Consider the following 27,977-nt stretch of genomic DNA (forward strand, 5'->3'; position numbering starts at 1 on the left):
TTAAAACCAGGTACCTCAAGAAAGTGTAAGACCATGCTGTGGAAAAAAAAAACTATTACAGGTTATAGTTTTGTATTCGAGTTAAACTAACTAGCATGTTGCCAGCACTGGATGGTAATGATGGGTTTGTGTGATATTGTTCAGACTCCCAAGTCAGAATAACGGAAGGCTTTTGCTCTTTTCCATTCTGCAGACATGTGTGAATGCAGCATACAAAGATACTAGCTACCGGCAACCTGCTACCAATCTGTCAAGCTAACTAGCGTGTGTACAGCATTAGCAGCATGAATGAACATGGGTTGAATATACAAATCAAATTGCTAGGCGAGGTCTGCTCAACAAGTTGTTAAGATTTGGGAGGTGTGCATGTTGGCTACTCTGCAACCTATAATGCCCTTCTCAGCATAGGCCGGTAAAGATGTGTTCGTGTATCTTCAGTGTACCTACCTCAGTCTGTCTATTATAATTTTGCAACCTGCATTGCTTACTTCAACATTTACTTCCTGGCAGTCTTCTTCTTCCCTGCCTTTGTTGGTAAATTGATTGTGTTGGTTGTTTACCACTTCCTGTAGCTCAGTGGAATAGTGTGAAATCACTGGCAGAAATGTATATCCTGTTATCTGCCTGAATTTGTGTCATCGTGCACGAGAACTGGTGCCTATTTGTAGTTTCCGTCTCTCTCGGTCCACACTTGTCGCCAAGAGTCTCTCATCATGCCCATCTCTCTCTCCATCTCACCGGAACAGGAGTGGAAACAGTGTTTTCAGGGTCATATTGCTGATGTTCACCGGTGTTTGACGAGGAAGTGGAGCTGCAGCAGAGCTACTTTAGATGTTTTTACTCTCCGAGGGGCCAAAGAGGCCTCATGGAGAGGAGAGCTCGCCCTTATCACAACGGATAAGGCCACCAGAGGAATACGAGAGAGAGAGAGAGGTGTGTAAAGATGAAGAGAGAGAAAGGAAGGTGGCCCTGAGGGTGACTCAGTGTATCATTCTTCTCTGATGCTGGATTGTACAAGCCGCTGGGCAGGAAATGAGGCAGAGGACACCCACTGACCTGCAGCCACTTGCCGCCTCTAAGCCTATCACAGAAACAATTTAAACAGCTAATGGAAGTAGGCTGATCCTCTTTCCATCTCATACAGAGGCACTGTGACTCATACTGCTCATTTCTGATTAGGGCTCCTCAGGCTTAAAAGTAATCTGCACCAGACAGGGGATAGACCGGGCTAGTTATGTTATTATACATATCTATCAGACGGGTATATGTGTAAGCGAGCTGAGAGCACACTGTTTGTTTATGTATGATCCCTGAGAGAGATTCAGAACAGGAAAGCAGGAGGGGGTCCGTGCAGGAGAACGGGAACAGGGTCAGTCTGCAGGTGGAGGTGGGGTCCTTAGTTGGGGTGCTGCCTGAACATGTTCACGACACGAGAGAGCCCCCCCACCGTCATCCGTGGTGGATGAGCACCAGTGGAGCGGCGAGTTCTCAAAGCAAATAGATACAGTAAACACGTCTCATTTGTATGCATGAACTCCTCGCAGTGGTGTAAAATACGCGTGTGCTTCAAGTTAAGAAAGGACTGCATTATCCTCAAGAGAGATGTTTTTTTAAATCAGCATATTCTTTAGATTTCACTCCAGGTTACTCAGAGCTTACTGAACACGTGGACTTGACATCTTCATTATTCATCCTTTTTATTTCATTCGGTCTCAGTGGGATCATCATCTGTCCCACTTCCTCTGCCCCCGACTCACTGACTGACAGCTATGTGGAAAAAAACAGAGGAAGCTTTCCTTCCTTATTGTGCTTGGCTTGTGTGTGTGCACACGTGTGTGTAATCTGATGAGCCCAGCGGCAGCACACCATCCTGCCTATAGGCCCGGCTTACTTTTCCACAGTCTAGCTACAAAGACAAAAATCCATATTATGGACACAACTGCAACTATCTTTTTTAGCTTTAGAGGTAATCTGATGATTCGTTTTTGAGTAATCCATTAGTGCTGCAAATAACGATCGTTTTCATTATTTTAAGCAACATTATGTAACTTTTTACCTGAAAATAACAGCTTCATAATCATGTTGATGGTACAGTGTCTTGTAAAAGGGTGAATGGTGTCTCTGTCTCAGCCACTCCACCCCCCAATCGCTTGTTTCACACAGAAACTGTGGGGGGCGCCAAATCACACAAAATGCCAATTTCTACATAATATTGCTTCATTTATTGAATTGACAATTAGTCCCATGAGTATTATCCTGATTATAGTAGTTGTTTTCGATGATAGTTTTATTTTATTATCATGACTTGATTATTTATTCTTCTATTCATATCATTGTTTTTCCGAGTAGCATGAACAGTCTACAAATATCATTTCTTTTATTTCATCTCTATTAATAGTTTTGTCTATAAAATGTCAGAAAATAGTGAAAAATTACCATCACCATACCTGACTCCAAGGTGACATTTTTAAATGTCTCGTTTTGTCCGACCAACAGTCCAAAATCCAAACCACAGTGACGTCTTCAGATAGCTTGTTTTGTTCTACAAACAGTCCAGAATGGAAATGCATTCACTTCAAACTGAATTGCAAAATAGTCGCTTTTATGAACTTGTTTGAGCACTAATGTGCACATTTTAACCTTCTAGTGGTAAACCAATAACGCGGTAAGACTTGAGCTGACTAATCCAGAGACAGAAGATATTATTGGACATTCCTCAGCCACGTTGTCCCCATCATTTCTCCCTTTAGTCACACAATTATTCTTAGTAAGTTCTGAAACTTCAATCATATTGTAAGTGTTGTTGATTATAATGACACTAAAGCATGACTTGACTCCGATGTCAACAGGATGTAATCAGTTATGTGCTAAAATAAACTTTGTTCTTTGTCATGTTGGCCGTCTGCCTGCTGAATATCCGGTAGAGCCACAATGTTGTCTTTTTCAGTCCTATGACATTTTTGGAGCTTGAATCCAGTTTGTGGATACTCTCCTTCTTGTAGCCCACAGTTGTTGTTCTCGAATCACACAGCATGGACAGAATTCCCTGATGAGCAGTGGCTCTGTTGAAATACTTGAAAACAATCTCCTGAGAGAACACTAAGCTGTACTCATTAAACCGAGGTTAAGTGTCTTAGACGACAGTGGATTAGAGCAGGAGGGTCCGTGCTGTGATTGCTCTGTTTTGCTTGAAAAACAGCGTTGGTTGAGTCAGTGGTGAGGTATTAGCTCCTGGCATGACATGACATCACGAGACTCCCTTTCCTTGATAAGAGTCAATGCACTTAAATCTTAAGAGAGGAGCTTTTGTGTTTACTGCAGATGAAAAATCCTGTTATCAGAGGGAAATGAATGGATGTGGAGCTCTTTGTTCCGTTCAGCCACAGGGTAGTCAGACCAAATTAACAAGAAAACACAAAAGCTAAATTGGGAAATAATCCAAAAAACACAAAAAAGGAGAAATGAATTAGCTTAGAGGTGTAGGATTGAGAAACTGGGGAGGTAGTGAAGTAAGTAATTTCTTTCGAATCAGCACGAAGCCTTAATTAAAGCTGCAGCTTCTACAAATCAGGTTTTTAAAACATAATTAATCCATTGATGAATAATCTTTTATTGTACACAGAAAACGCCGTAACATACTAATTTTGCTCATCTGGACCAAATGCATTTCAGTCAGAGGCTGTGACACTGTTGATTGTATACTGCCATCTTCTGGTTGCTTTAGGTATAAAACCTGACAGTGGACCACGGGAAAGACAAAATATCAGTCTGCATGTCAAGTTGTGTTACCAATGTTCAGGTTTATTTAATAGTTCTCAATAATAAAAAGGTTTTAAACATGGCATACAGGTCCACAAATATTTTTTCTACTACATTGAATCATTCATTTTTTTGTAAAAGCGTAAAAATATCTTAAACAAACAGTAAAAAGCCTTCATCTCTTTTTAACTTAAATTAATCTTTCAATTTGGCAGGTCAGAAAATAGAAGATGAATTTAATTCTAACAGACATAACAGTTTTTTTTTTTTGAATGACCAGTCTCCTCCCTCTTGTGTAATCGCAGCATAATGAACATGATTTGAAATGACTCATGTGAGGCCTGAAAAACTACCAACAACATAAAAGTGCAACATAATCACTGAATTAACCATAAATTCATCCATGATAGTGTGTTTGAAGTGAAGCTCAGGGACTGATACGACGAGATGGATAAAGTTGAATGAGGAAACTCGACGCTACATTTTTGTAACAACATTTCCAGCAAAGTTGATGAACGCTATTTTTTTTCTGGTCATAGCAATCAAATCATTCTGAAATATGCAATCACTGCTGGCTTCCAACGTTTTCTCTGCTCTTGTTACCGATAATATAAACCAGGCAAATTGACTTCCTGGAAAACAAACTCCCCCTGCAGAGAAGGGAAAGTACATTGTGGTCACAAAGCCGCTATAATGGTAAAAAACTTGATTTTTCAAAATGGAGGAAGCGTGAGGAACTTAAATAAAGATGCTATGGTAGGTTGTCTGTTCACAAACTCACGCTGTGCTGAAGAAATGAAAATATAGCTTCAAGAGTGATGACAGATTCACTCGAAAGGGTTCCGATTTCTCTGATTCAGACCTAAATAGTGCTGACGAGCTGCTGTGGCAGCCACATTCTGTACATCATAAACAACAGACAGGAAACGAAGAACAATAGGACTCTTAAAACAAGAGCATGTGGGTGACAGCTTTCCCATATAAAACGCTGACCAAGCACTAAAGTGCCATAATCCCTTACCGAAGTCATATGTACAGTTGTAAAAAAACAGATGACATGAGAATATATAAAAAAAAAGAATACAAAGAAATTAAAATACTCACTCAACACATCATACACACATTTACTTCATGCAAAACTAGTCAATTTGGAAAGCTACTGGTTACCAGTCAGACACGCCCGCGAGGACGTGATTTAGAGACGCTAACAGATGGATAGCGGAAACGAGGAGGAGGCGGTGGCAGTGGGTGTAAACGGAGGTTAATATCAGGGCTACTGGGTACAAGGAGCTGATGAAAGAAGCCAAAACCTCCACCACAGCAGCCCTGCCCTGGCTCAGCCCTGGGCCTCTCCTCCACCCTCTGCACCAAAAATACCAGCTGCAGGATCACATAGTGGCATTAATCCTTGAAAAAGCGTCTACCACGCAGCCACCCACACCCTCCCGTCTCCCTCTCATCTTCGAGCCCCGGAGTCAGAAGATGCTCCGGCTCTCAGCTCACCAAATGTCACTAAAGTGCTCTCTCTACTACTATGATAAGCGCTTCATTGAGGTCAGCCAAGGAAAACAAAACGACACGTACATGAACATTTGCATAGTATCAAACCGCACAAGTTCTCAGGCTTTCACCATTAAAATATTACAGAGACATCATAAACGAAATGATAAGACAACAATGGTAACTTGTGGAGTCCAACAAGTGTGTCAAGCTTGATTGAGAGGTGTGTGTGTTTATGTGTGTGTGGGACATATGGAGCGTGAGAAATCTGCACAGCTGTCGCGGCAGGAGAAGCTCAAATGGTGGAGACAGCTGTCTTAATTTGTGTGTGTGTTCATAAGAATGTGAGACAAGGAGAGAGAGAGAGAGAGGAAAAGAGTCGGTCCATCTGTGTGCGGTGTGAAGCTGGCTCTGTCTTCAGCTCAGTACTTCGGTACTTTGGTATAATCCTCCTGGACGACACTCTTGCACAGACACATGGAGAGGATCATTCCGAGGAGCTGGAGGAAATGGAGTTGTCAGCTTAGTTATCAGAGTTGAAACTGACAAGTGAAGCAATCACTCAATCATATAGATGTTGAAGCCAACAAATTAAAAGACATGGCTTCCATCCAAATCTAGAGCGGATTTTAACCCAATTTCTAGAAAATCAGCACAAGAAAATCTGAATTTATGTCTGTGTTTCCATCTACTACCGTTGTATGAATGATGGCCGCTGGTTCATCAAGATAAACAGTTTGTAGAGCTAAATCTTCAATAAAGCACCATAAAGCATTGTGGAAAAAGAGGACGCAACAAGATGCCGGATTGCTTAATTTAATTTTAATTATAATTGTTATTAAGTCTGGCCTTTCTTTTTCTTTGATTTGGCAGTCTTTCTCTTAAAAACAATAGCAAACTGGTAAAAATCGTCCAGCCGTGCTGCAAGTTTACTGGTGTTACCCTTAACGACTCTACTCTACTCTTGGTCCATTGAGAACCAGAAGATGGTAAAAAATGGCTAAATTTCCTAAAGATAAAGAGAGATGTCATCAATTTGTTTTGTCAAAATGCCATTTTTGAGGCTCGTTACAGCCTCACAGGGTGGCATTTGTGCACGCATGCTCCCACATGAGGATGCTTTTCCACTCACGGATACTCTTCTGTGATTCATATCACCTGCACACGCATTGGTTTTAGGCGCACAGATTTAGAGACTAATTAAACACCGCAGAGGTGAACGGTCGAAGCTTCGACGAATTTGTGTCAGTCCAACAAGTCATTTTATCCCAAAACCTGAAAATAATGTTGATTTTCATACAGGACAAAGAAAAGCACCAAATACTCATATTTTGGACGTTGGAACAAGAGGATGTTGAGCTTGTTTGCTCGAGAAAGGACAAGCTATTAAAGTGATTATCAAAATTGGTGCCCATTATCGTGTCAACTAAATTAATTTCTCTAGTTTTTTGCTGTTGTAATCTCAAAATCCACACTGCTTCTTCCTTTGTAGGTTTACTGCTGCTTTTTTGTCCTGAGAGACCCAGACTGGTGAAGCCTCATATTAGCTTTGTTTAAACTAAGAATGGTTCATTTGTTTGGATTTAGTTTCCCATCTTTTATTATGAAGTTGAGTCAGCGAGGGATTGATTCATGGCCAGTATGAACAAGAAAATAAAATATGTGTTCAATACATATGGTGTGTGAGTATTGTATCATGATAGTTTTGAAAAATAAAAGCACAACTCATTCTTTAAGGCTAGTCTGGAAAAAAGATAGATACCTCAATGACTGCCACACCGACACAGATTCCCAGAATAACTCCACAGTTGTCCAGAAGCCATTTCTCCACACTGGTTATACAGCCCTGGAGGAGAGAACAGAGAGAGAGAGGTTAAGAAAGACATGGAAAGAGGGGGGTTTCAGGCCAACGTGCCGAGGAGAGATGAATGGCTACGTGATCCCAGCCGGACATGAACAGAGCCTTTTCAAAACACAACTGTTGGCTTTGGAGCGAATCAGTGAGGGGAAGAAAAACACGGCTTAGCTGAGCTGAGGAAAACTGTGAGAGAGACTAAAGTTTCTGAAACAGGCAGACCAAACAACAGAACAATGGAGCTTTCCTGGTGTTTGAACAAATCACACAGCACAAACAACACGCCTCGGCTGTCGGTGTTCACCGTGCTGATTAGGTACGACCACACTGCCACACCGAGCTGGCAGAGGGAGTCAAAATGACTTATGTAATGAGGTTTATCAGAACAATGCAGGCGTGCTGTAGCTGAAGCATCAGGGTTTAAATTTTTAAGTTTATGTAAACCTCAGAGGGGCTGGGTAGCATTTCTTATTCATTAAGGTGTCAGGAGAGGTGACAGTAGTGACATGACATTTTGAAGTATATGTACTTTACTTTAGTAGTTAAACTGAGTAGTACTTTAACTTCTACTTCGTACTTTTTACTTACTTTAACTAGCTATAGTTTTCAAATCGGGATCTTGACAAGCATTTGATTAGTCTATAACATGTTAATGATTTAACTACCCAACAGTATGAAGAAATAAGAATTTTGACATCATGTCGAAGACGTCTGTGCAGTGTTGCAGAGATATCTACTTAAGTTAGCATGCTAACGAGCTAGCCCTGGCCTGTCCTGTCTTATAATACCATGCTGAGCTCCCAGTACAGACTACTGACTACTACCAACTGTAGCTGCTGTAAGCTAGTTACCTCAGTTAGCCGTGCAGCTAGTGGTTACTATGGTAATAAGCTGCCCCGTATTTTTGTGGAGTATAAATTCAAGAGGTGGCAAATTCTTACATATTGCACCTTTAAAGCAGCTGCAAGGAACTTTTATTTTTTGTTGATTCTGGCAGTCCCTTTGGACAAAACATGACAAAGGTGAAACAAAATAAACAGTTTAGTGCCGTACTACCAGGCTACAGAGAAGCTGCTTTCCTTAATTCATCCTCAACACTCCGCTGTAAGAAATAGTTCTAATTTCATGATTTATCAATCCTGGATACGTCAGTATCTGATCCAGGGAGAGGCATTGGGAATACCTATTATAACAAAAAACAAATAGACAATCTTCTAGTTGATGGTCTTCTTGTTTATGTGCTTGCTTATGTAGGTCATATACAGAGGTCATATATGAGATTGAGACTGTTCCATAATCATTAAAAACTCCTTGTTTAAGTAAAAGATCTCAATATTGCTTCCACCACTACATGGTAAGTTTTAAAGCATGATGCACAGACTTTCAATGACTATATGTGAATGTTTAAGCAATAACTTACTGTCTGATATTGCAAACCATACCATAAAGACTTAATATAAGCAAACAAAAGATTCAAATTCATTAAAATGCAAGACATGTTTTGCAAGATATTGCCAAGGAAACCAAAAACAGCTGAGTGATATCCGACATGTCTGCATGGTGAATGAATCATCGCTGATCATCAACCAAAATTAAAACATCGACGATGAGTAAAAACCTGCATAGGTGAAAACTCCCTTGTTAAAAAGCAGTTAGTTCATCAGTGCAGCCGACCACAGCTGCTCTACACAGCAGTTTCACACGCTGCCTGCGTGACTGAGTAACCGCAAAAATGATGAACCAAGTTGGAAGGATTTTACAACCAATGGCAGAATTATGCTGCTTTATAACAAAGATTTATTTGCATACTGCCATGCCAGCCTCAGATGGAAAAAAGTGGATGAACAGCTGTTGGCTTCATGAGTAAATTCACAATTATGATTTACGAAACTACTTCCAACCTTAGTGCAGAGAAAACATGGCAGATTTGGGTGATTTGTACCGTTTCATAGATGGGTGGATCTGGGGACAGGTGCTCACACAGGCCGACCTGCTTGATATCCGGTCCAGGCAGGGACTCGTTGCGACAGGAACAAGGGTGGAGCCTCTGAGTGCTGTTCCTGATCACAATGTTCTCAGTCCAGTTTCCTGGACCAGTCCATCCACAGCACTTCATCTGGTGATATGAAGGAGAGGGAGGATATGAGTCAAGTGATTAGGGAGAAAAGAGGAAGGAGTGAAAACAAAAAGGCTGAGAGCCAGAAATTAATGGTAAAATAAATAATATGAAAGCAAAACTACAGTGGCAAATCCACTGGCTCACTGAAATAGTATTTCTTTTGTGGTGTTGTGACCAATCTGGGGGAAAGCGGCTTGGCAGGAAAGATAAAGAGAGAAGGAGGAAGGAGATAGTGAAGAAAATGATCAGATCACGGAACAGTCTGATTCAGCTTACTTCAAGTTCAGACTTGTTTTTACTAGCTATGGGCTGATAAGTTTAATGAGTCACTTCATCCACGTACAACAAACAAAACATATTTTCTCCCTTATCCTTCATGTGTTCGATCATGCAAATGGTTTCAGTTTTATGTGCTGTGATTCCAAAATATCCTCCTCTGAAACTGAAACTGCTGCCAGCCCAAAACATTAGCAGTGAATGAAATTTTGTTTGTTCTCCTCAAAACATTGAAACTTTAAATTTAATAAACTCAACGGCAACATGCTTTTCTTGAAACAGTGTCTCAGTTTCTCAGGATAACGCTTTCTTCACGAGAGAATAGAAAAACAATAAAAAACTCTTCACTGTGAGGTCTATGGGTTATGCAAAGTGAAGGTTAGACAAGTCGCTGTTTTTAATGTTTTGAGCACCCTGCACAAAATTTCAATTACCTATATTGTGCTAGATACAAAAAAAATAAAACTTTTTGAGTTTTTTTAAATTTCATTTTACCTTTATTTTACCAGAAAGTCCTACTGAGATCAAAGTCTCTTTGACAAGAGAGTAGGTCAAGGTAGCAGGCGTACAAAATCACAACATAATACGAAAATGCAGTTTCCCCTATCTGTCAAACACTAGGTACATTAAAAAGCAACTACTTCTTGGAGGGGTGTAGCTGGTAACACAGAGCTGAGACAGAGAAGGGGACACCGGTAATTTGGAAGTTTATAGCTTTATAGATAAAATTACACCAGTGCTGTTGTCATGTCGTCGACTAATTTTGTTGAAGTGGCCCTGTACAGCGAGCTTATGTTGCATTGCTTTGACCATAATTACAAGCAACCATTCACATCAGCCTCACAGTTGTTTGTCCTCATCGGAGGTACTAGAAACGTTTGAACGTTTCCCCCACTTGGTCAAAAGAAGTGTCAACGGAACGTTTGGCAAAATGGCTGCAAACCACCACTGTTAGTTACAGCTACATAAAATAAAATTTTAAAAATGATACTAATATTCGATTCACTTAATTTAAAAAGGAGCTATACTTGGTTTGTTTGTATTTGCTTTAATTTGTTAACAAACTAAAAGGTTAGCTTTGACCCACGAACCATGTGGAGTAAAGGTTAGTTTTCCTGTTCTTGCCATTCTGCTGACCTTGTGTTCATTGCAGCATTACAATGAAAAGAACATGCGACTATAGTGAAGGGTCAAGAACTCAATTCACACTGGAGACACCCAGTCTATAAATAAATGCACTCACGGTGCTGTAAGAGTCACTTCAGATAACACCTCCTACCAAATGGCATCTGTTGTTTTCAACCTGCTGCTGTTCATGCATCTATGCACGTAGCATGTATTCTTAAGATAACTTTGGCAGTGTCGTGGGCAGTAAAGGGGGATTCATGGAACTAGCAATGCAAACTGTCACTTTAATACAACACACTTGTTTTGATGCATTTAGTTCATTCCCTGTTCATTGTTTGTGGAAGATGTAAAGACATGATGTTGATTAAAAACCACATGAAGAAAATGGATATTATAATTTTTGATTACATTAGACTTTTGTGTGTGTTGAAGAGTCAACTCACCGTCCTCTGAATGTAGTCCCAGGTGTGCTCTGTGGTTCTGTTCTGGCCTGTGTAGTTGACTATCATGCCCTTTATGATGTTGGACATCTCATGTTTCAACTGGAAATGACACAAGAATACATTCTCAACAATAATCAACTTATATCTTGTTTTAAGTTGATACAAATACTATAAATAGCTGTGTGCATGTTTGTATATGATCCATATACAGAGTCAACAGATCGCCCACAGAGAAATCAATCTTTGAAGCAGAGTAGAGAGATAGAGTTGGAAAAAAGCAAACACTCCCACACTAACTCTCTTTCTAAAATTTACTACCAACATCTGAACTTAATGTTTCTTAGGGCAACACCTCGGGTGGTATGTCCCTGTGAAGTCTCAAGCTGGGCTGAAACATTGCACAAACACAGCTTCGCAGAGGCATGACTGTGTGTTTATGTGTGTAAAACCACAGAGCGGTGGCAGCGACGTATCTTCAGAGCTCTACAGGAGACGAGCGACTGACTCACCCTATTCTGGGAAAGAGCACCACCCTGCCCTGTGGTAAGCCTTAAACACAGGGAGTGTGTCTAAAGCTACAGATACACACGTGCTCTCAGAGATACACATAAACACACACACACAGAAGCTTGAGGGCTCACAGCTGAAAGAGCGACATCAGCCTCTGCCTATCCTGAGCGCTACAGGTGTGAGGTCTATCGAGGGAAAGGCTTTTAAGTCCTGGGAGGGAATGGACATGTTCAGAGTCTGAAACCGGTCCAAGAGATGGGTGTGTCCAAACACAACACTCCCTTCACACACACAGTGCAAACAAACATGGCTGATTCTTTTGTTTAGGCCTGTTCTATTATTAATTTGACCTCAGATTCAAAAGTTTAAGAGAGACCCTAAAGATGCCCAAATGCTCCACAGATGTAAAACTCACAATGTATGATGTTCTGATGTATTTTGTAATATTGCATGTATTCTTGACATTTGGCTGCAATGTCTGTCTATTTTATTGGTCTTGTGTAAGGTGCATCACTTGTGATTTGTCTTTTTTAACCTATGACTCATTTATAACTCAGATAACTGCCGGTTACGCCTAATGCTGTTTGTTTATAAGCATGTAAACTAAAAGTGAGTTGTGTTGTGGTTTGTCATTTATGTAGAAAGATGGGTATGTTCTAAGAAGTATGCCAGTTTTTAACAGTGTGTCTGACTTTGAGACCAACTAGCTCTGTTGTTTTTATCTTAAGCATGCTTTGCACATGTGCTCTTATCAATGTGATTTTTGCTGTAATGTCTGGTTTGATGCAGCAGTTCCTTAAATCCAAGACAGATTTCTCCCTCTGGAAACAATAAAGTAACCTTAACCTTAGAAAACCAACCTTGTTTTCAGCTTTGTCACAATGCTTTTTGCTTGTTTTAGATAATCAAGTGGGTTTTTACATTGTTCATTTAGCTTAAGATATAACAGAATTTAGTTCAGTTTACCTGGAATATTCAAAATCATCCATTTTTTCCCCAGGGCTTATTCATCCATCTATCAAAGGCTGTAAACATTCTCACACTTCTGTTTTTTTCCCATCACAGTCTGACAATAATGAAACATAGTCAATCGACCTTGGTGAGTTGGCGACGCCACCTTTAGGGGGCACTGTTTCATCAAAGACTTCGGTAGATAGTGGTTTCTGTCCCTGGGGTGATAATTACTGCCTTAGATGGGGCAGTGTTAGACATAACAATCTAATATGTCACAACCGCTTAGCTTTAGCAACTCTCATCCATCATAGTTTGTCTGCCCTCTACTTCTTACACAAAACACCCACCCAGAGGGGGAACTGAGACGACTACGGAAACTTTCAGTCCAAAAATCTCGCTCCCTTCTTCCTCTGTCACACATCTCCTAAATTCCACCTGCTTCATCTTACTTTCTACCAACTTTCAATCAAACTACCATTCTGTCACTTTCCATTCGCTGAGGCAGGAACATGTGTTACGTCACAGGATGCAGGGGGCTCCTCACAGCTTTGGCTAAGACCTACATGCAGTCAGCCACAGCTGTGAAGAGGGGGAAGCACAAACACCCAGTAGGCCCCAGCTGTGCCAGCGGGTAGAAAGGTTGTGGGAGGAAGAGGGTTAAAAGGTGAAGAAGAAAAAACACTAAAAGTCTAAAAAACATACTGGAGGGTTAGAGTTAAAGAAGGGAAATTAAGAAAGGGGGGAAGGAGAAAAGTAGATGTAATGTCTTACCAGATCTCTTTGGAAGTAAATGAGAACTCCAGCAGTGACCTGGGCGATGAGGATGAGGAGGAGGCAGGTGAAGTACTGCGGGGGATTAAGGAAAATGTTCATATAAAAATATTTACAATTACAACTTTTAAAACACTGACAATACAGCAAAAAACAATATTCTCTGCTTACAAATTGTAGAAAATTAAATAAAGAAGAAAAATTAAGCGGCTATAATCGAATCCACTAAATGACACCTAATCACCCAGCAGCAGACAGACAACAGTTAGCTACAAGCTGGCGGAGCATTTAGAAGCTAAAGAGCCAGATATTTCCCTCGGGAGTTGGTAGAGACCAAAAACAGGAGAGTGAATATTGGATTTACATTCATCATGTGGACAGAAACATGACTCCAAATCAATGTTAATGCTGCTCTGTAACTGTTGGGTGTGTAAACAAGCAACTGTTTGCTAACAAATCTGCTATATTAACTTAAAAGATGGTATATCGATGTTGTGTTTACAACTTGTTTCTGCTGCAAGAAAAATCCCACATTATGTAAGAAAACAAGCAGAAATGAAGAAGACTCTTGTGGAGACATTCTGCCTTTAACTAGTCATTAATCTGAGGTTAGAGTATTAGACATAATCTCTCAAGTCTTCTGCAAGACTAATGTAAGTCATAAAGATCCTTCCTTAGTGTAGAGGTGGTCTTTCTGTGCTTCTGTGTGTATGTGTGTGTGATGGGGGTCTTGCACCAGCTGGTCACTGTCACTGGGAGAAGTAGGTCACAGCAGTTCTTCAGTTAACCCCTAGCAGGTTTAACGCTGTCGAGGTCACGCACCCATCCCCACTCTTGTTGTACCCCCTACATCTCGCTGGCTTTATCCCTGGCACCCCCCTCCCCTCTGTAAATCCACACATGCTGCGAGCCACCCAGCCCACACATAAGCAGAAATGCGAAAGGGCTTTACTGTCAGCAGGAATCTATCATGTGTTCTTAGCTGAGCTTGAGAATTCAAGCAGGAGCTTTTTAGGTGAATGTTTCTTGCCAAAAAAAATTCGGCAATAACTTCAAACATATAGTTAGCAGACAAACTGCTCTGGTTGATTAGAGAGGCAAAAACTACTGAGAATCTTTATTATTTTGAGGGGTATTCTATGCCTTTAGAGACTAAATATTAAAGAGAGACAGGAAATGTATTTGCTGTCATATAACAGAACATTTTGTTTCCTGTGTGGTAATAACTGAGCTGTGGTAAGATGTTAGATCTTTCATAAGTTAAAGCTTCCTTATCGCACCATAGTGGCGGTGTTAACCCTGTGTCTGCCTCTTATTAAATGTAACCATACTGTAGCTGTTAGCATTGGAGCTTAAAGTGAATGTCATTCCTCACCAGACCCAGCAGACAACGGATTTCGTAGATGGCTCCGATGCAGCCGAAGAAGCCCATGGCCATTGACAGGGAGCCCACTCCAATGAGGATGTAGGAAGCCACTTTGACTGTGTCTGATGATTCCTCTGAACAGACAAAAAAACACAAGAGTTCAACTCACATAGAACCACTGAAACTTATATAGGCACTGAAAACTATAAACCTGCTACAGCAGCTTTATAGCAACAATTTGCAGTTAAATTCAGATCTTTAGCTCCTTTTTAAACAAAAAACACAACCACCTAGCACAAAAATGCAGTGACACACATCTCATCTTAATAGAAAAGCAGATGTAGGATGCTGATCTCTGCTCTTGTTTTTCTACTTTATCCACAGAGTGTCTGTGTGTGTGTGTGTGTGTGTGTGTGTGTGTGTGTGTGTGTGTGTGTGCCCGCAAACAAATGCAGCTCAGAGGAAGGCCTCGTTCACATGCAAAACCCATTTTCATACAGATGGTTACAGCATGCCAAAAATGATTCACAGCGCAAACCTTTTACTTCTCCAAACTCAGAGCATTCAATTGCTTTTCTCCCACAAAAGATTATTTTAATAGGCCACCAGAGAGAGTTGGACCAAAACAAGTCAATGTGTGGCAAGATTAATTGATTTCCCTCTTTGGTATGTGGAGCGGGAGAGCTCCTGGAGGAGAGGGGTGCAGGGACTGAAATGGAAGATTGGAAGGTTGGAGAGGAGATAAATTGGAGCCATTATGTGGCTGTGTGTTATCTGAGGCTGGAGGAGCTCCAGAGAGTCAGAGCTCGGTCTGCAGACGAAGCCAGAATCGGAGCTCTGTGAAACGGCTCCAACTCCTAAAGATTCCTGGGCCAAGAGAACCAGCCAGAGCGATCAGATAACTCACTCCCATCCATTTGGTGAAGAGCTGACAGACACAGCAGCTCCTCCATCGCTTCTTGGCTCGCTCGCTAGGAAGCTGAATAGAGGCAGCTCCAAGGTCCCTTATCATATTAGCTGCTGCTGCTTCATGCAGTCATATACAGTACGCACTCTGGCAGATGTGCAATGATTATGAATTATCCCACAGACAGTAAAAACAAGCTGTCTCTCCAAATATAAGTCTACTGTGTAAAACTCAATGGCTGTACATACACTGAGGCAACATTTGTTCACACATATATTAGACAAGTCAAACTGTAAGTTGCTGCTTGTGATTTAGCACCACCTTACTTTGCAGGCCTCCTCAGTCTTGTCTTTATATTCCATCATGGACACTCATTATCACAGGATGCAGGCTGTATCATTATCCCAAAGATAAATAAGCAATCTGAAGGGAGGCAGAGTATTTTCCTCCCAAGCCCCAATTCTTTGGAATAAACTACTTCACTCGAACACGTACTCAAACACCAAAGACATTTTTAAAACAAGACTTAAAACCAACTTATTTTTCACTGTCATAAATATGAATCTATAGGTACAAAAAGTTGTTTACAATAACAGCTTATTCATATGTAACAGGTTAATATATTTTACATGTTGTTCATTATTCTGTTATTTTATTTTTTGTGTATGATGTACTTTTCTTTGCCTTTTATGGACAGCTGATGGTAGAGAGACAGCTGGATTTGAAGCGCAAATTATTTATTTAACTTTCCTTTTCTTTCTTCAACCTCCCTTCCTTTTCTGTGATTTTGCCTGTTTTATCACTTTTATTCCTTCTACTTATAATAACTCATTTTGATATTTTGTGTTTTCACATTTCGTGTTCTGCCTTCTTGTTTTAACTCACCTTAGACTAGACTTCCTTGTGTTTGGCTCGACTGTTGAGTGCTTATTCTGTAATATTGTCTTCCTGAGTTTCCTGCTTTTTGCTTGATTGTCAAAGCGCTTTGTAAACTCTGTTTTTAAAAGGTGCTATATAAATAAAGTTTATTATTATTATTATTTTCTACGTTTTATAGGCCAAAAAATCATCTACTCAGGAAAAAAATCGGCAGAATAATAAAAAATGCAAGCAAATGTTAGTTTCAGCCATTCATATTTTGTACATCTTGTACTGAGTCACCAAATTACTATAAAGAAATCTACTAATTTACAACACAGACGCAAAGTACGCAAGCTTACACAAGGACATCATTATATGTATGTACAACGCTGACTGTTCATGGTTTACCAGAACGGTGCATGTTGAGGTGGTTTGACAGTAATTGAAAGCTAAAAGTACTTCAACATATGCAGAGTGTTCATGTGGCTACAGGGTAGCATTTAAAAGGAGGCAGACGAGCGTACTGTATGTTCTATATCTGGCAATCTGTTGAAGCATGTTATTTCAGTCGCTCTCTGTTTCTATCTCTGAAACACACACATATAAAGCATCAAAAGCAACAGATGTCCACAGGTTTCTTAAAAACAGGAGTTACCTGAAGACTTTTGGGAAGATTTAAAATGCCTCCTTTGTGACTGGTCAAAAGATTAAGTTAGACCATCATAATACACTGAACATGCAAAACCAAAAGTTGAGAGACACTGCTCGGTGTCTCGCAGAGGCATAACAGATCAATATCTCAAGCAGAGATAAAATAGAGAAAGCAGTGACGCAAGTTTAAGCGTCTAACTGGTACTGCACGATGCATGTTCATCAGTTTTTCTGCTACTATGATTACAGTTGTCAGCCTCAATGTTTGCTGAAAGGAACAGAACTGTTTCACTGTACTTGTGGCACATTTAGTAGGCATAACACAGATTTATTTGGTGGACCATTCAAATATTATATTTCCATGTAGATCATAAGCCATTTTTCCCTGATTATTAATTGTGGGAAGTGTAATAGAGATTGATGTTTGTGTGCGGTTTCCCTGCAGCCCAGTGATTAAGTCAACACTTGTTCCAGTGAAAACACACACCCTGGAGTTAGAGGAGACATCATGCAACACTAATGCAACCTCAAAACTATTCTCCGCTGTGACCACTTCTAAAGTTAAAATCGAAGCAGTTTTCCAATATTCTTGGCTGTACATCTAACATTTGGACACCATGTAGAATCAGTAGCTAACATGGAACATATTCAGGGGGACTTTTATTTTTTTAGTTGCTATTTCAATTCTTGAAATGAAAGTGTTTTAAACTAAAGATAAGTGGTTCCTCTCAGACCATCTGCCAGGTGTATAAAGGTTGGAACAACAGATACTTTACAACTTTCCTGCTGCAGAGCTAGCTTCTAGTTCTGCGGTAATTTCACACCTTTTCCTGAAGTCAGCATGTGTTCCCCTGGTTACTGCTCTGCTCTGTCGTGTAACATGGCAAGTTTCCATGTGGGTCACTGAAAGATATTCTAAAATAGTTCTTTGGGTGTTTTCCATGGAACTTTCCATTTAAAGAGGCAAGAATTATGGTGGCCTACAAGAAAGCTGCTGAGGGAGGAGGCGGGACTGTTTGCAGGTCCTTCTGTAAACATGACCAGAGCCACACATTTAGCTTGTACAGAGCTGAAGAAAAGTCATGGTTGGCATTATATACAGATTTAAAATGTAAACATAAGTAGATCGACTTTGTGTGGAATTTCTAGAGATTAAGCAGCTCCTCCACTTAAACTTCTGTCTTCGTGACTTTGGAAAGTTTCTGAATTAATCTGCAGCATATTTCCAAACTCTGCTCTGGCGCACAGACCTCCTTTTCCAAGGCTGACTTTTGTTTAAACATAAGGCAAGCTGTGTTTTTTCAAGTGCTAGCAAGATGAACTCAAGGCATCATATCACCGAAGTAAAGTATTAACAGCATTGTGTTGATACAGAAGGGTGTCCATTGAGGGGAAGATGCCCTTTTAACTGAAAAATAATGGACCCGAAACCAAAACATTCCCAAAGTTCCCTTGCCTGAAGTCATTGGGACAGCTGCAGATGGCCTCTATTAATATAACTCATAAAGAATGGAAACTGAAAACACACAGATCCTGTTTATGGTCAGGCAATGGTACGACTTCTGAGGGGAGCACGAAGAGTCAATAAACAGAGCTGCTTGCAACATTGGTTTTTGTTCCTCTACAGGGTGCAAAGACATTTCCAGTGAGGTTAGAAATCCATGGACCTAGGGAGGAGTTGAGGTTGACCTATCCTTGGTATAGGGAACAAAAATACATAGGAGGAGAGAAGGTCATCGAGCCCAACATAGGAAGGGATATCCTCAGGGTATCAGTGAAGCAGGATCTCTGCTATCTCTGGAGGAACAGCTGGATTATCATAACAATAGCACTGGGGCTGGCAGATATGATGGATACTGTACTAGCCTTTATGTTCTGGAGGCCTGACTGGAGATAAGCAAACTCAGCTCAATAATAACCTTGAAGCGATTGCTCCCTGAGTATTGACCTCCAGAGCTGAAATATGAGCCAGAGAAAGACAGGGCTCAGTCTGACTCCTTTAGGACCCAAGGTCAGTTCTGGCTGGTCTTCGTCAAAACTCCAGTGTTTTCACCATTTGGGAGCCAAAGCAGCACAGACCGCCAGCCTAAATATAGATTTCTCCAGCTCTGCTCAGCCCTCAGAGATCAGCCGTTCTCATTTCATCAACTGCAAACACAAGCTAAAAAATTTCAGGCTGAAACTTACGCTTATTTTCTTGTTTAATCAGTTTATTGTTATGTCTTCAAGATGTCAGAAAATAGTGAAAATCACAATATCCCAGAGGTCGAGATGATGTCTTCAGACATCTTGTTTGTTTTGCCCGTCAAACAGTCCAAAACCAACAAATATTCACGATGAAATAAACCAGTGAGAAACAGCAAATCCTCACATTTGAGAAACTGCAACCAGAGAGCATTTGTCTTGAAGAAAAACTTAAAATAGTTGTTGTAATTGAATCAAATAATGGTCTGGTGATGAAGCCTGAGTAAAGTTATTCACTCTTGAAATATTTCATTAAAAATTCATAGCTGTTGATTGGCACATTGATGGTAGCTATTACCGCATGTGATTGATCTGTAAGGGTTAACACTCATTATCAGACATAACTATGTGACCCACGTCATATGCTCACCTCCCATTGGAAAGGTGTATCTCACTGAAAGAAACGCTGTATTTGACTTCTAACACTTACATTCAGTTGGCAGATAATAAATTGAAAGAATTCTTCTTTATAGACTGATGCTGGGAGAAAACTCCACTGCTGCTCTCGGCAACGCTCCATCTGGGATGAATACACTGAAAACATTTATTACAAGATTTATGGCAACTAAGAGTTTCCATCCGTGGTTCCCTGCGCTTTTCAGGCAAGGCTGGAACTGGGTTTCATTACTCTCTTTTCACAGTAGATAACCAAAGTTAGACATAGTGTTGTCAATGACAAAGCTGATAACTTAGCCTTATTTTGGGGGCTTGGTTCCCTTTTTCACTTCGCACTGTCTAAAAAAAGATCTGTGACAACATGTGTGAGGGTGGGAAATTTTATCTGTGCACCTCTGCCATCTGGGCTTCAAAGTACAACTCAGTGGAAACTGTGGGGAAAATAAAGTCGCTGTTTTCCACCATAAGATGAAACAACTTGTGATGCCTTAATAATCATCAGTCTGTCACCTCCCCCTGACTAACCTACTCCCCTGGATCTGCACACATGTGTTTATCTGTGTGTTTGTCTGTATGTCTACAGGGTAGCTTTCTGAGTGGCTGAGGAAGTCATTAAATTTCATCTGTGAGTCACATTTTTGGTTTGGTGCGAACATCCCTTTGTGGTTCCTTGGGGAATGAGTCCTATGGGATAAATTTCACATAAACTACACAGAGTAGAGCCAGAGTTTTTTAAGATTTGACAAGCACACTCTCCAATCTCTATTTCCACTTCAACTGTGCTCAGGACAGCTGAACTGACATGGGTCAAAAGCGCTGAATGTTTGCCAACATGAGCGTTATCACTAAAGGACGTGGCAGCTGGACTGCGGGGGTGCGTGTGAGTGTTTTAACACTTACGTAGAACAGCAATGAAGCTCTGGTTATCAAAGAGGACCCAAAGGCCAAAGCCCATGATCAGCGCTCCGAAGATCTGTGAAAGGGAAACAGAGAGAATAAATCTTGTATGAAAGTAAAATGGAGAGCTTTATTTCTGCTTCCTCAGTCTGTCACATCTGGGATTAATCAGTTCCTAACTCTTCTCTATGTCCCTTTCTCTCACAGTGACGTGCAGAGGGAATGAGGATGTGGAGAGGATCAAGAGACCCGCTCTTCTCGTTTTTCTCACAATTAACACCAAGCCAGCCACAGATCTATTAGTCATACTCAGTCTGTGATATCACATTCAGAGCAGCAAACTGAACAGTGGTAAGTGAGGATAAGGAAGAAAAGAAATGAGAAGAATCATCACCTCTAGACCGGAACATTTTGTCTCTGGCGTCTGAAAGCCTCCGAAAATTATCAGTTTTACCTCATGTACCCTTGTAATGAGGTTATGAAGTGCAGAACTCTATGTAATTATGAGGGATCTTGTTTAGACGTTGTGGGGCGCTGCAGTGGGGGCAATATCCATAGATGAGAGGCTGTTGATTCGCCAGCTTCCCCCCTTGGACCGCCACCCCTCCCCAACCCCACAACAGTCATTAGAGCCCTGGGTAAGAACTGTTCATTTAGAGCGACTGTTATGCTCCCGGCAGCCATCATTAGCCCACCACTTCCTGGCTTCCCCTAGCCTCCACTAGTCTAATCTGTCCACATGGACAAACACTGACACAGACACACACGCTTCCTATTAGAGTCGAGTGTTCACATCAAACGGTCTGCGTCAGGTTTACAGCCGCAGTCTCATTGGAAGGGTCTGGACATCCTCGCAGAGGCAGTTTTAGGAGTCTGGGGTAGTATCGACCCCTGGACTTTATGTTGTGGCTGGTTTGAGAGAGGAGGAAACAAACAGAAACCATCTGTTGCTGTTTAGACCTGGTTGTTCTGAGGTATTCTGTAATGTGTCTCATCACAGGGACAGACACATTTCCCTATGTATCTCCACTAATCTCTTGTGCTATGAAAGGTATCAGACGACTCTCAATGTGTCATGACTGTCTGATTCAGCTGAGAGAGAGCAGAGCATACCTATCTTTTTTATCTTGGGTAAACAAGGCTGCTGACAAAGTGGAAGTCATGTGACATGATTCTGACAGGGCATGCTATGCTCCTGCAGCAACTGCAGCATGGCCACCAAACAGTGAGGATGTGAAATGTGATTACTTACAAAGAAGAGGAGGTTGAAGAGGAATAGAAAATACTTGGTGACTGTGATGCATCCTTTCCCCATGGCTGCGCCTCTGGAAGACAGAAGTAAACAGAATTTATAGGTTAAATTAGACATCAGATGGTTGTATTGCAGTATAGTGTGGGTGGGTCAAATAGAGAAGACGGATGGAGAAAAGAAACAAAGACGGCTAGCCTTTAGAAAAGCCTTGCTTCAATAGTATAATAAGTCAGCCACAGAACACACAGGAAAATCTGCACAGTTGGGTTCCTGATTAAACAGCTTTAATCTTCAAAGCAACAACATCAGCCTAATTCATTTTCTACAGCCGTGTTTCTCAAGTACTAAATTGCCCAAACTGCTCTAGTCCCCACATTTATAAGACAACAATTGGCCATTTGTCTTAGAATATTAGATTTAATGATGGTGGTGTATGTGTTTGAAAGCAAGCTTGTGAACAAATATAGTTTTATTCTTGACAAACAAGAGGAACTAGCCTGGTGAGACGGACTGAAGGAAAGACCATCACAAAAGTAACAAGTGGTGAAGTCATGATGACTATGTGGAGCCCATGACAGCATGTGGTTAGGCATGCTATTGTCATCACAAGCAGAAGGAAACCAGGCCCATCTACAACTGTGTTTACTAGCAGCAAAAAACTTTGTTAGAAGTAGAGTTTTACAGTCAATTTTATGAACTACTTAAAGCCGACTGTACAACAAGAGCATCCCATTTAAAACCATATCCAGCCGTGTTCAACAGGTCTGGCTCATGTCGGATAACCACAAAACAGACAACACCATAATGTTGTGAATCAAGCCCTCGAAAGCAAGCTGAGAACTGTAGCTGTCTGACATTTAAAGTCTGGGCATGTTACACTGACGTCTGTGTTATTTTACAATCCGTTTATGCATCACTCTTCTGTATTTGTAATTCCCATGTACACAGATGTTATCATGAGCATACAAGCCTACACATATGACTGGTAGGTGACTTTTCTGTGAGTAACATGTTCCTCTGAGGAAACACCTGTAGGCCAGGCCAGCACCACACATACAGCACAGTGGGGACACTTCATGAAACTCTCTGGCAGCACGAATCAGCCTGGGCTCCACGAGTCCAAAGAAAATATTTACCACAACCAGACCTTTTCCTTCAGTGGGAGAACTGAAAATACAACCAGCCATTGTGGTTATTTGAGGAGTCTGAAAATATCCTATAAAGACAACTCCCTGTGTATCAGATGACAAGCTGTTCTCTTCTCCCTGTCTCTTGTACATCAAAACTGTAGGTTCTTCCCAATGTCTAGGCCTATAATGGTGTGTATTTAGTTAAATTTTAAACAGTGCATACTACTTTTAGAAGCAGAAACCCATGACCTTATGTTTACTGTGTATAATCTCTGAATATACAAGGTACAGTTACTTACAAACCTTCAAAAAAGGTCCTGTACTTTGCAGTGTTTTGTTTTTGTTTTCTGACCGATGTCTTTTGTTGTGATGGATTTCTTGTTTAGAGATTTGTGTGCATGTGTCACTGAAAATGACTTTTGTGTTATGACAGATGACGTGCTGAATGGGTAAATAAAAATGTTTATTATTAATGTTTTATTAAGCAAAACATCACTTTCTACAGGGACTTAATATGTTATATTACCAGTTAAATAACTTTCGAGTTACCTTGGAAACACACTCGAGTAATTTGCAAATATATTAACTTTGCAGACATCTCTAAGTCATATTTTTGACTTTTATCTTCCTCTTCAGTCAGTGGTGTGTTTGTGTGTACGCGTAATTGAAAAAGGAAAAAATAACATCGAAGCAAATTATACATCATGAAAACAGGTAATGAAATGCGGCGTAATTTGAACAGGAAATGGGGTATTTAATAAGAACTACACCCGGCTAAAAATGCTATCAGGCTGTTCACTTGCTTTTTTTTTCCAACTATGGTGTTACTTTTACCTCTACCTTCTGACTAAAGGGACACTGTGTTACTGTGTTTTTGTCTAATCTAATCTTCCCAATTAGATTCATGGGTCAGAAATAAAAAAAAATTGAAAGTTAACATTCACCAAGTAATACAATTTGAACTTCTGGGAAATGTCACAAGAGCACAAGGTATTTTGAGTAACCAAATGCAAACATGGGCAACTAAATATTGTATATCTTTCTGATCCAAAATGTGTGGCTGGGTTTCAACTTTATGTGCAAAACAAAGTCTGAAGAGCACGCCTGTCAAAAGACAGCTACAGTTAACATTGTTATTAAAGGCTATTTAATGTACTTGATAACCTACATACCAACACAATATCATGTTTACAAAACTGCACACAGTATAAAGTCCAAACCACATAGCAGATAGCCCTGCAAAGTAGATAATCCTTAAAGGAGATTGCTGGTGTTTATGTCTAGATGGTGAGCAGCAGTGCGGATTAAAAAAGGCTTAGTTATGACAACCATTGTTTGTTGACTGAGCCCTGTCCATCTGAAAATAATTCCCAACAATGCCTCAATGCTGCTACTTGTTATATCTTTCAAACAACAATAAAAAAATAGGCTAACAGGCCCAGTCCAATTTATTCTGAAGCAGCCAGCAGACTATATTGAGGTTAGCAGCCAAGCCAAATCATAAATACACTCAGTGTTTCTGCAGAACTTTCATGCAAGCTCAAACATTGAGCACACACTGTAAACTGTGGGGGCATTTTATAGGTTTATTTCTGCTTAACCTACCTAGAAAAAACCCAATCACACTGGACTCCCTGAAAGGGAATGACAAATCTGTTCCGAGGTGAAAAAAAGGAGCGAAAACTGTGATGGAAATTCAAGGCAGAGCCAAACAGCAATTCCAAGTACCAGTGACATTATAACCTTGTATAACAGCTTGTATCCGTAATGCTGCTGACAGCACAAGATGATAAGAGAGCAGAAGCAGACAAGAGTAAGCTCAGTTGTATGGTGCAAAAACCATGTGTAGAAAAAGAAACAACTTGCTCCAAGAAAGCTGCAAATGAGTCACCTGGCCTTTCTGAAGTCTGTGACCTCCTACAGCCATTTTCCCCTCTGAAGCCCCCCGTTTCCTCCCAGTGCAGAGGAGGTGTTCAATTGAAATTAGTGTTTGTTTATTGAACAACAGAAGCATGGGGAACAGAGACGATTATGAAGACAGCACTAGTGGCAGATGGCATTGACTGTGTCTGTAATAGACCCAGCATGGATCAACTGCAGCTCCGTTGTACTCTAAAAGGCAGGCGATGCGCCAACATCCATCTACCACCACCTCCTATCATGTTCATGTATGACCCATTTACACATCTGTGAGGCCATCAGGCTGGCACGAACCTGCCAACACCATCCTGGTACTAAAGCCCTTAATACCATGTCAGAATCCTGCTTTAATAGAGGCAACAATGTTGTTTATCCATCTGTAAGGACAGGATGTAGCTCATCGTCTACTGTATAGTGACAGAACTACACAATTAGCATTTTTGTTTGAGTAACAGGAAACAGCATTACCACAGATACTTTTCTGAGAACAGCTGAACTCAACTTTGTAAAGGTGAGGACTAGGCCTGGTTGTAACAATAATTTTCATTATCGAAATATTGTATACGTCTTTAAATGTTCATTCATCTGGGTCATACAAAATCTGTAGTCTAGACAATATTTCATCGGTTCAGTTGCTTCATCAGTTGATAAGCTTAAACAAATTGTGTAGAATGGAGGGGATTTCCCATTGAGTAACTGGGTCTCTTACTGTATGACATGTCTGCTAAATGCCCTTAATGTAAATGTAACATAAAGGGTGAAATCCCTCACAGGGGTTCAGTGCCACCATCCAGTGGAAATGATGAGACATCAGTGGCAACAACACTAAACAGAGCATAACTGTTTTTTACAAACTACTACCAGATATTACTGATCATCTATGACACAATGAAACTTATCACTACATACCAGAGGCAAAATTACTTTAAAAAAATACTTTCTTGGTTTGTCCAGCTTAAACCATTCAACAGAGATTTATCTTATGAAAACTGAAAAAGGATGTGCCTTTGTTGCAACAAGGGCAATTTTTTTTCTTTTCCCGCTGATGTAAAACACAGAAAAAAAACCTCATGTTTCCGTCACAACCAGCATCAAAAGTGATGGAAACACCATTAACCTCTTGAAGCTTAATGTGTACATCATCAGTCGAACCAATATGAGCAATATGAAGCTTCATTTAGTTATAGCCTTCCTCCAATGTCTCCTGAGATATGATTTTCCATTTGCAAGCCGCAATATTGCAAAAAAGCTTCTATGTCAAAAACTCTGTGGCAATGGGATGTTGCCTTCAATGTGTCATGTAGGTCTTACTCATTGCTTCTTTACTTCTTTGACTCTGTAAAGCTCACAACCTTCTTCCTGTCAAGGCCTCGAGTAAATACACATATCCTAATGAAAATAAGTTTGTGTCCCATTGAACCTCTCTGACAGCTTTGTTGTTATCGAACTGTGCAGAGTACCAATGTCACATGAGATATCTGTACATAACCAGGGCTTCTGTTAAAGAATACAGCATAAAATACATCATACATACATGCAATGTTGTATAAATACCCAAACAACAAAATAAAGATATTGTGTAAAAATATTTCTTTGGTAAAAGTGAAAGTCCCCCATTACAATAGTACTTACGTAAAAGGTCTTTAAGTGTCTGATATTAAATGTACTTAAGTATCAAAAGCAGAAGTAAAAGTAAATGATGTATATCCTGTATACTATGGGTTGATCGATTATCAGTATGGCCAATTATCGGATCGATTATTCAACATTTTTCTGGTTATTGAAATTAATGGGGGTTTTTTTTGTCTGTCGATAAAATAAATTAATTTAAACACGCACCCATTTTCCTCTGATTCAGCCAGTAATCTGAAAAATCACTAGTAACTTAAGTTATCAAATTAATGAAGTGGAGTAAAAAGTATAATAATAGCCTCAAAGTACCTAAAAATTGTACTCAAGTACTGTCCTTGAGTACATTAATGAGTTAAACTCCATGCATACATACAGTAACAGTGCAGATAATATTTACTTCCTGAGCTGATGGCTCCATCAGTCACTTTACAGCTGAGACACTGGCCCCTGTGATGAGGACAGCTTTTCTGTCACACTGTACAGTCTCTAAATTGGCTTTTACCTCAGTTAGGTGAAGAAAAAAGACATTTCACCATTTCACCATATGCTGGACCCCTGACAGTAAAGCTAAGTTAGCTAATCCTGGAGGTCCATTCATACTGGGGGGGCCATATGACATCTGCTTTAACGTAGCGCTTTACTTATGGGATTAAAACCAACAGTACCGAACTAATTTAGCGTTATCATAAAAGATTAATCACAACATTCATGTCACACAACAGAAAAAGGCGATAACACAGAGCTAGAAAATGTCTCCAAATTCCCCGAAAAGTTGAGAAGTCCCCACTGAGCGTGGAGGACAGGTCCAGCCTGGTAATAGTTCTCCCTCTTCAACTGAGCCTGGATGTTGAGTTGAAACTGAAACTAACCGATTTACACAAACTTATTTCAGAGTCTTCAACACTTTGTCGAAGTTTATCAAACATTAAACCGAACCAGCTCCATTAATCATCACGGACTTTACAGAACGGTAACGTCACGTTACGTTAACGTCAACTGTGAACTAACGTGACTTTAGCCGAGACAGCTAACTTAGTTACCGACTACTCTAACAGGTTAGCTAGCTTTCTGTTAAACCAGCAGAAACTTGGTCATTATTTTATTTTTTTCGGGAGCTACACTTAAAGTTTTCTCCTGGCAAACTAGACAGCTGCGAACTGACAACGGTAACGTTAACGTTTACTACTCTGGTGTGAGTTAGCTCATCTTGTAGGCTATTATTACCAGCTAACGTTAGATATGTAAAAGTGATTACTGCTAAAACTTACTTTGCCTTCTTCTCCTGAGGTGGCTGAGAGGTTGACCGTCTTCTGTCCTGCTCGCTGTGTGACTAACGCGTCTCTGGTGAGAACCAAGTACCGTGTGTGTCTATCTGCATGTGTGTGTGTGTGTGTGTGTGTGTCTGG

General features: G+C 40.4%; 1 protein-coding gene across 1 annotated transcript; it reads right to left on the bottom strand.

Moving 5' to 3' along the window:
- Positions 1–3,775: 3,775 nt before the first annotated feature.
- On the bottom strand, positions 3,776–27,941 carry cd82b (CD82 molecule b). The gene is made up of 9 exons (XM_073472581.1): positions 27,840–27,941; positions 21,890–21,962; positions 20,641–20,713; positions 14,691–14,815; positions 13,316–13,390; positions 11,081–11,179; positions 9,057–9,230; positions 7,022–7,105; positions 3,776–5,759 (listed from the first exon to the last, which is right to left on the bottom strand). Exons 2-9 carry the CDS (start codon positions 21,950–21,952, stop codon positions 5,682–5,684), a joined length of 771 nt encoding a protein of 256 aa, XP_073328682.1. The 5' UTR covers positions 21,953–21,962; positions 27,840–27,941; the 3' UTR covers positions 3,776–5,681.
- Between the last annotated feature and the right edge of the window lie 36 nt (positions 27,942–27,977).

Source organism: Pagrus major, chromosome 8 (assembly GCF_040436345.1).
Source record: "Pagrus major chromosome 8, Pma_NU_1.0".
Taxonomy (NCBI): domain Eukaryota; kingdom Metazoa; phylum Chordata; class Actinopteri; order Spariformes; family Sparidae; genus Pagrus; species Pagrus major.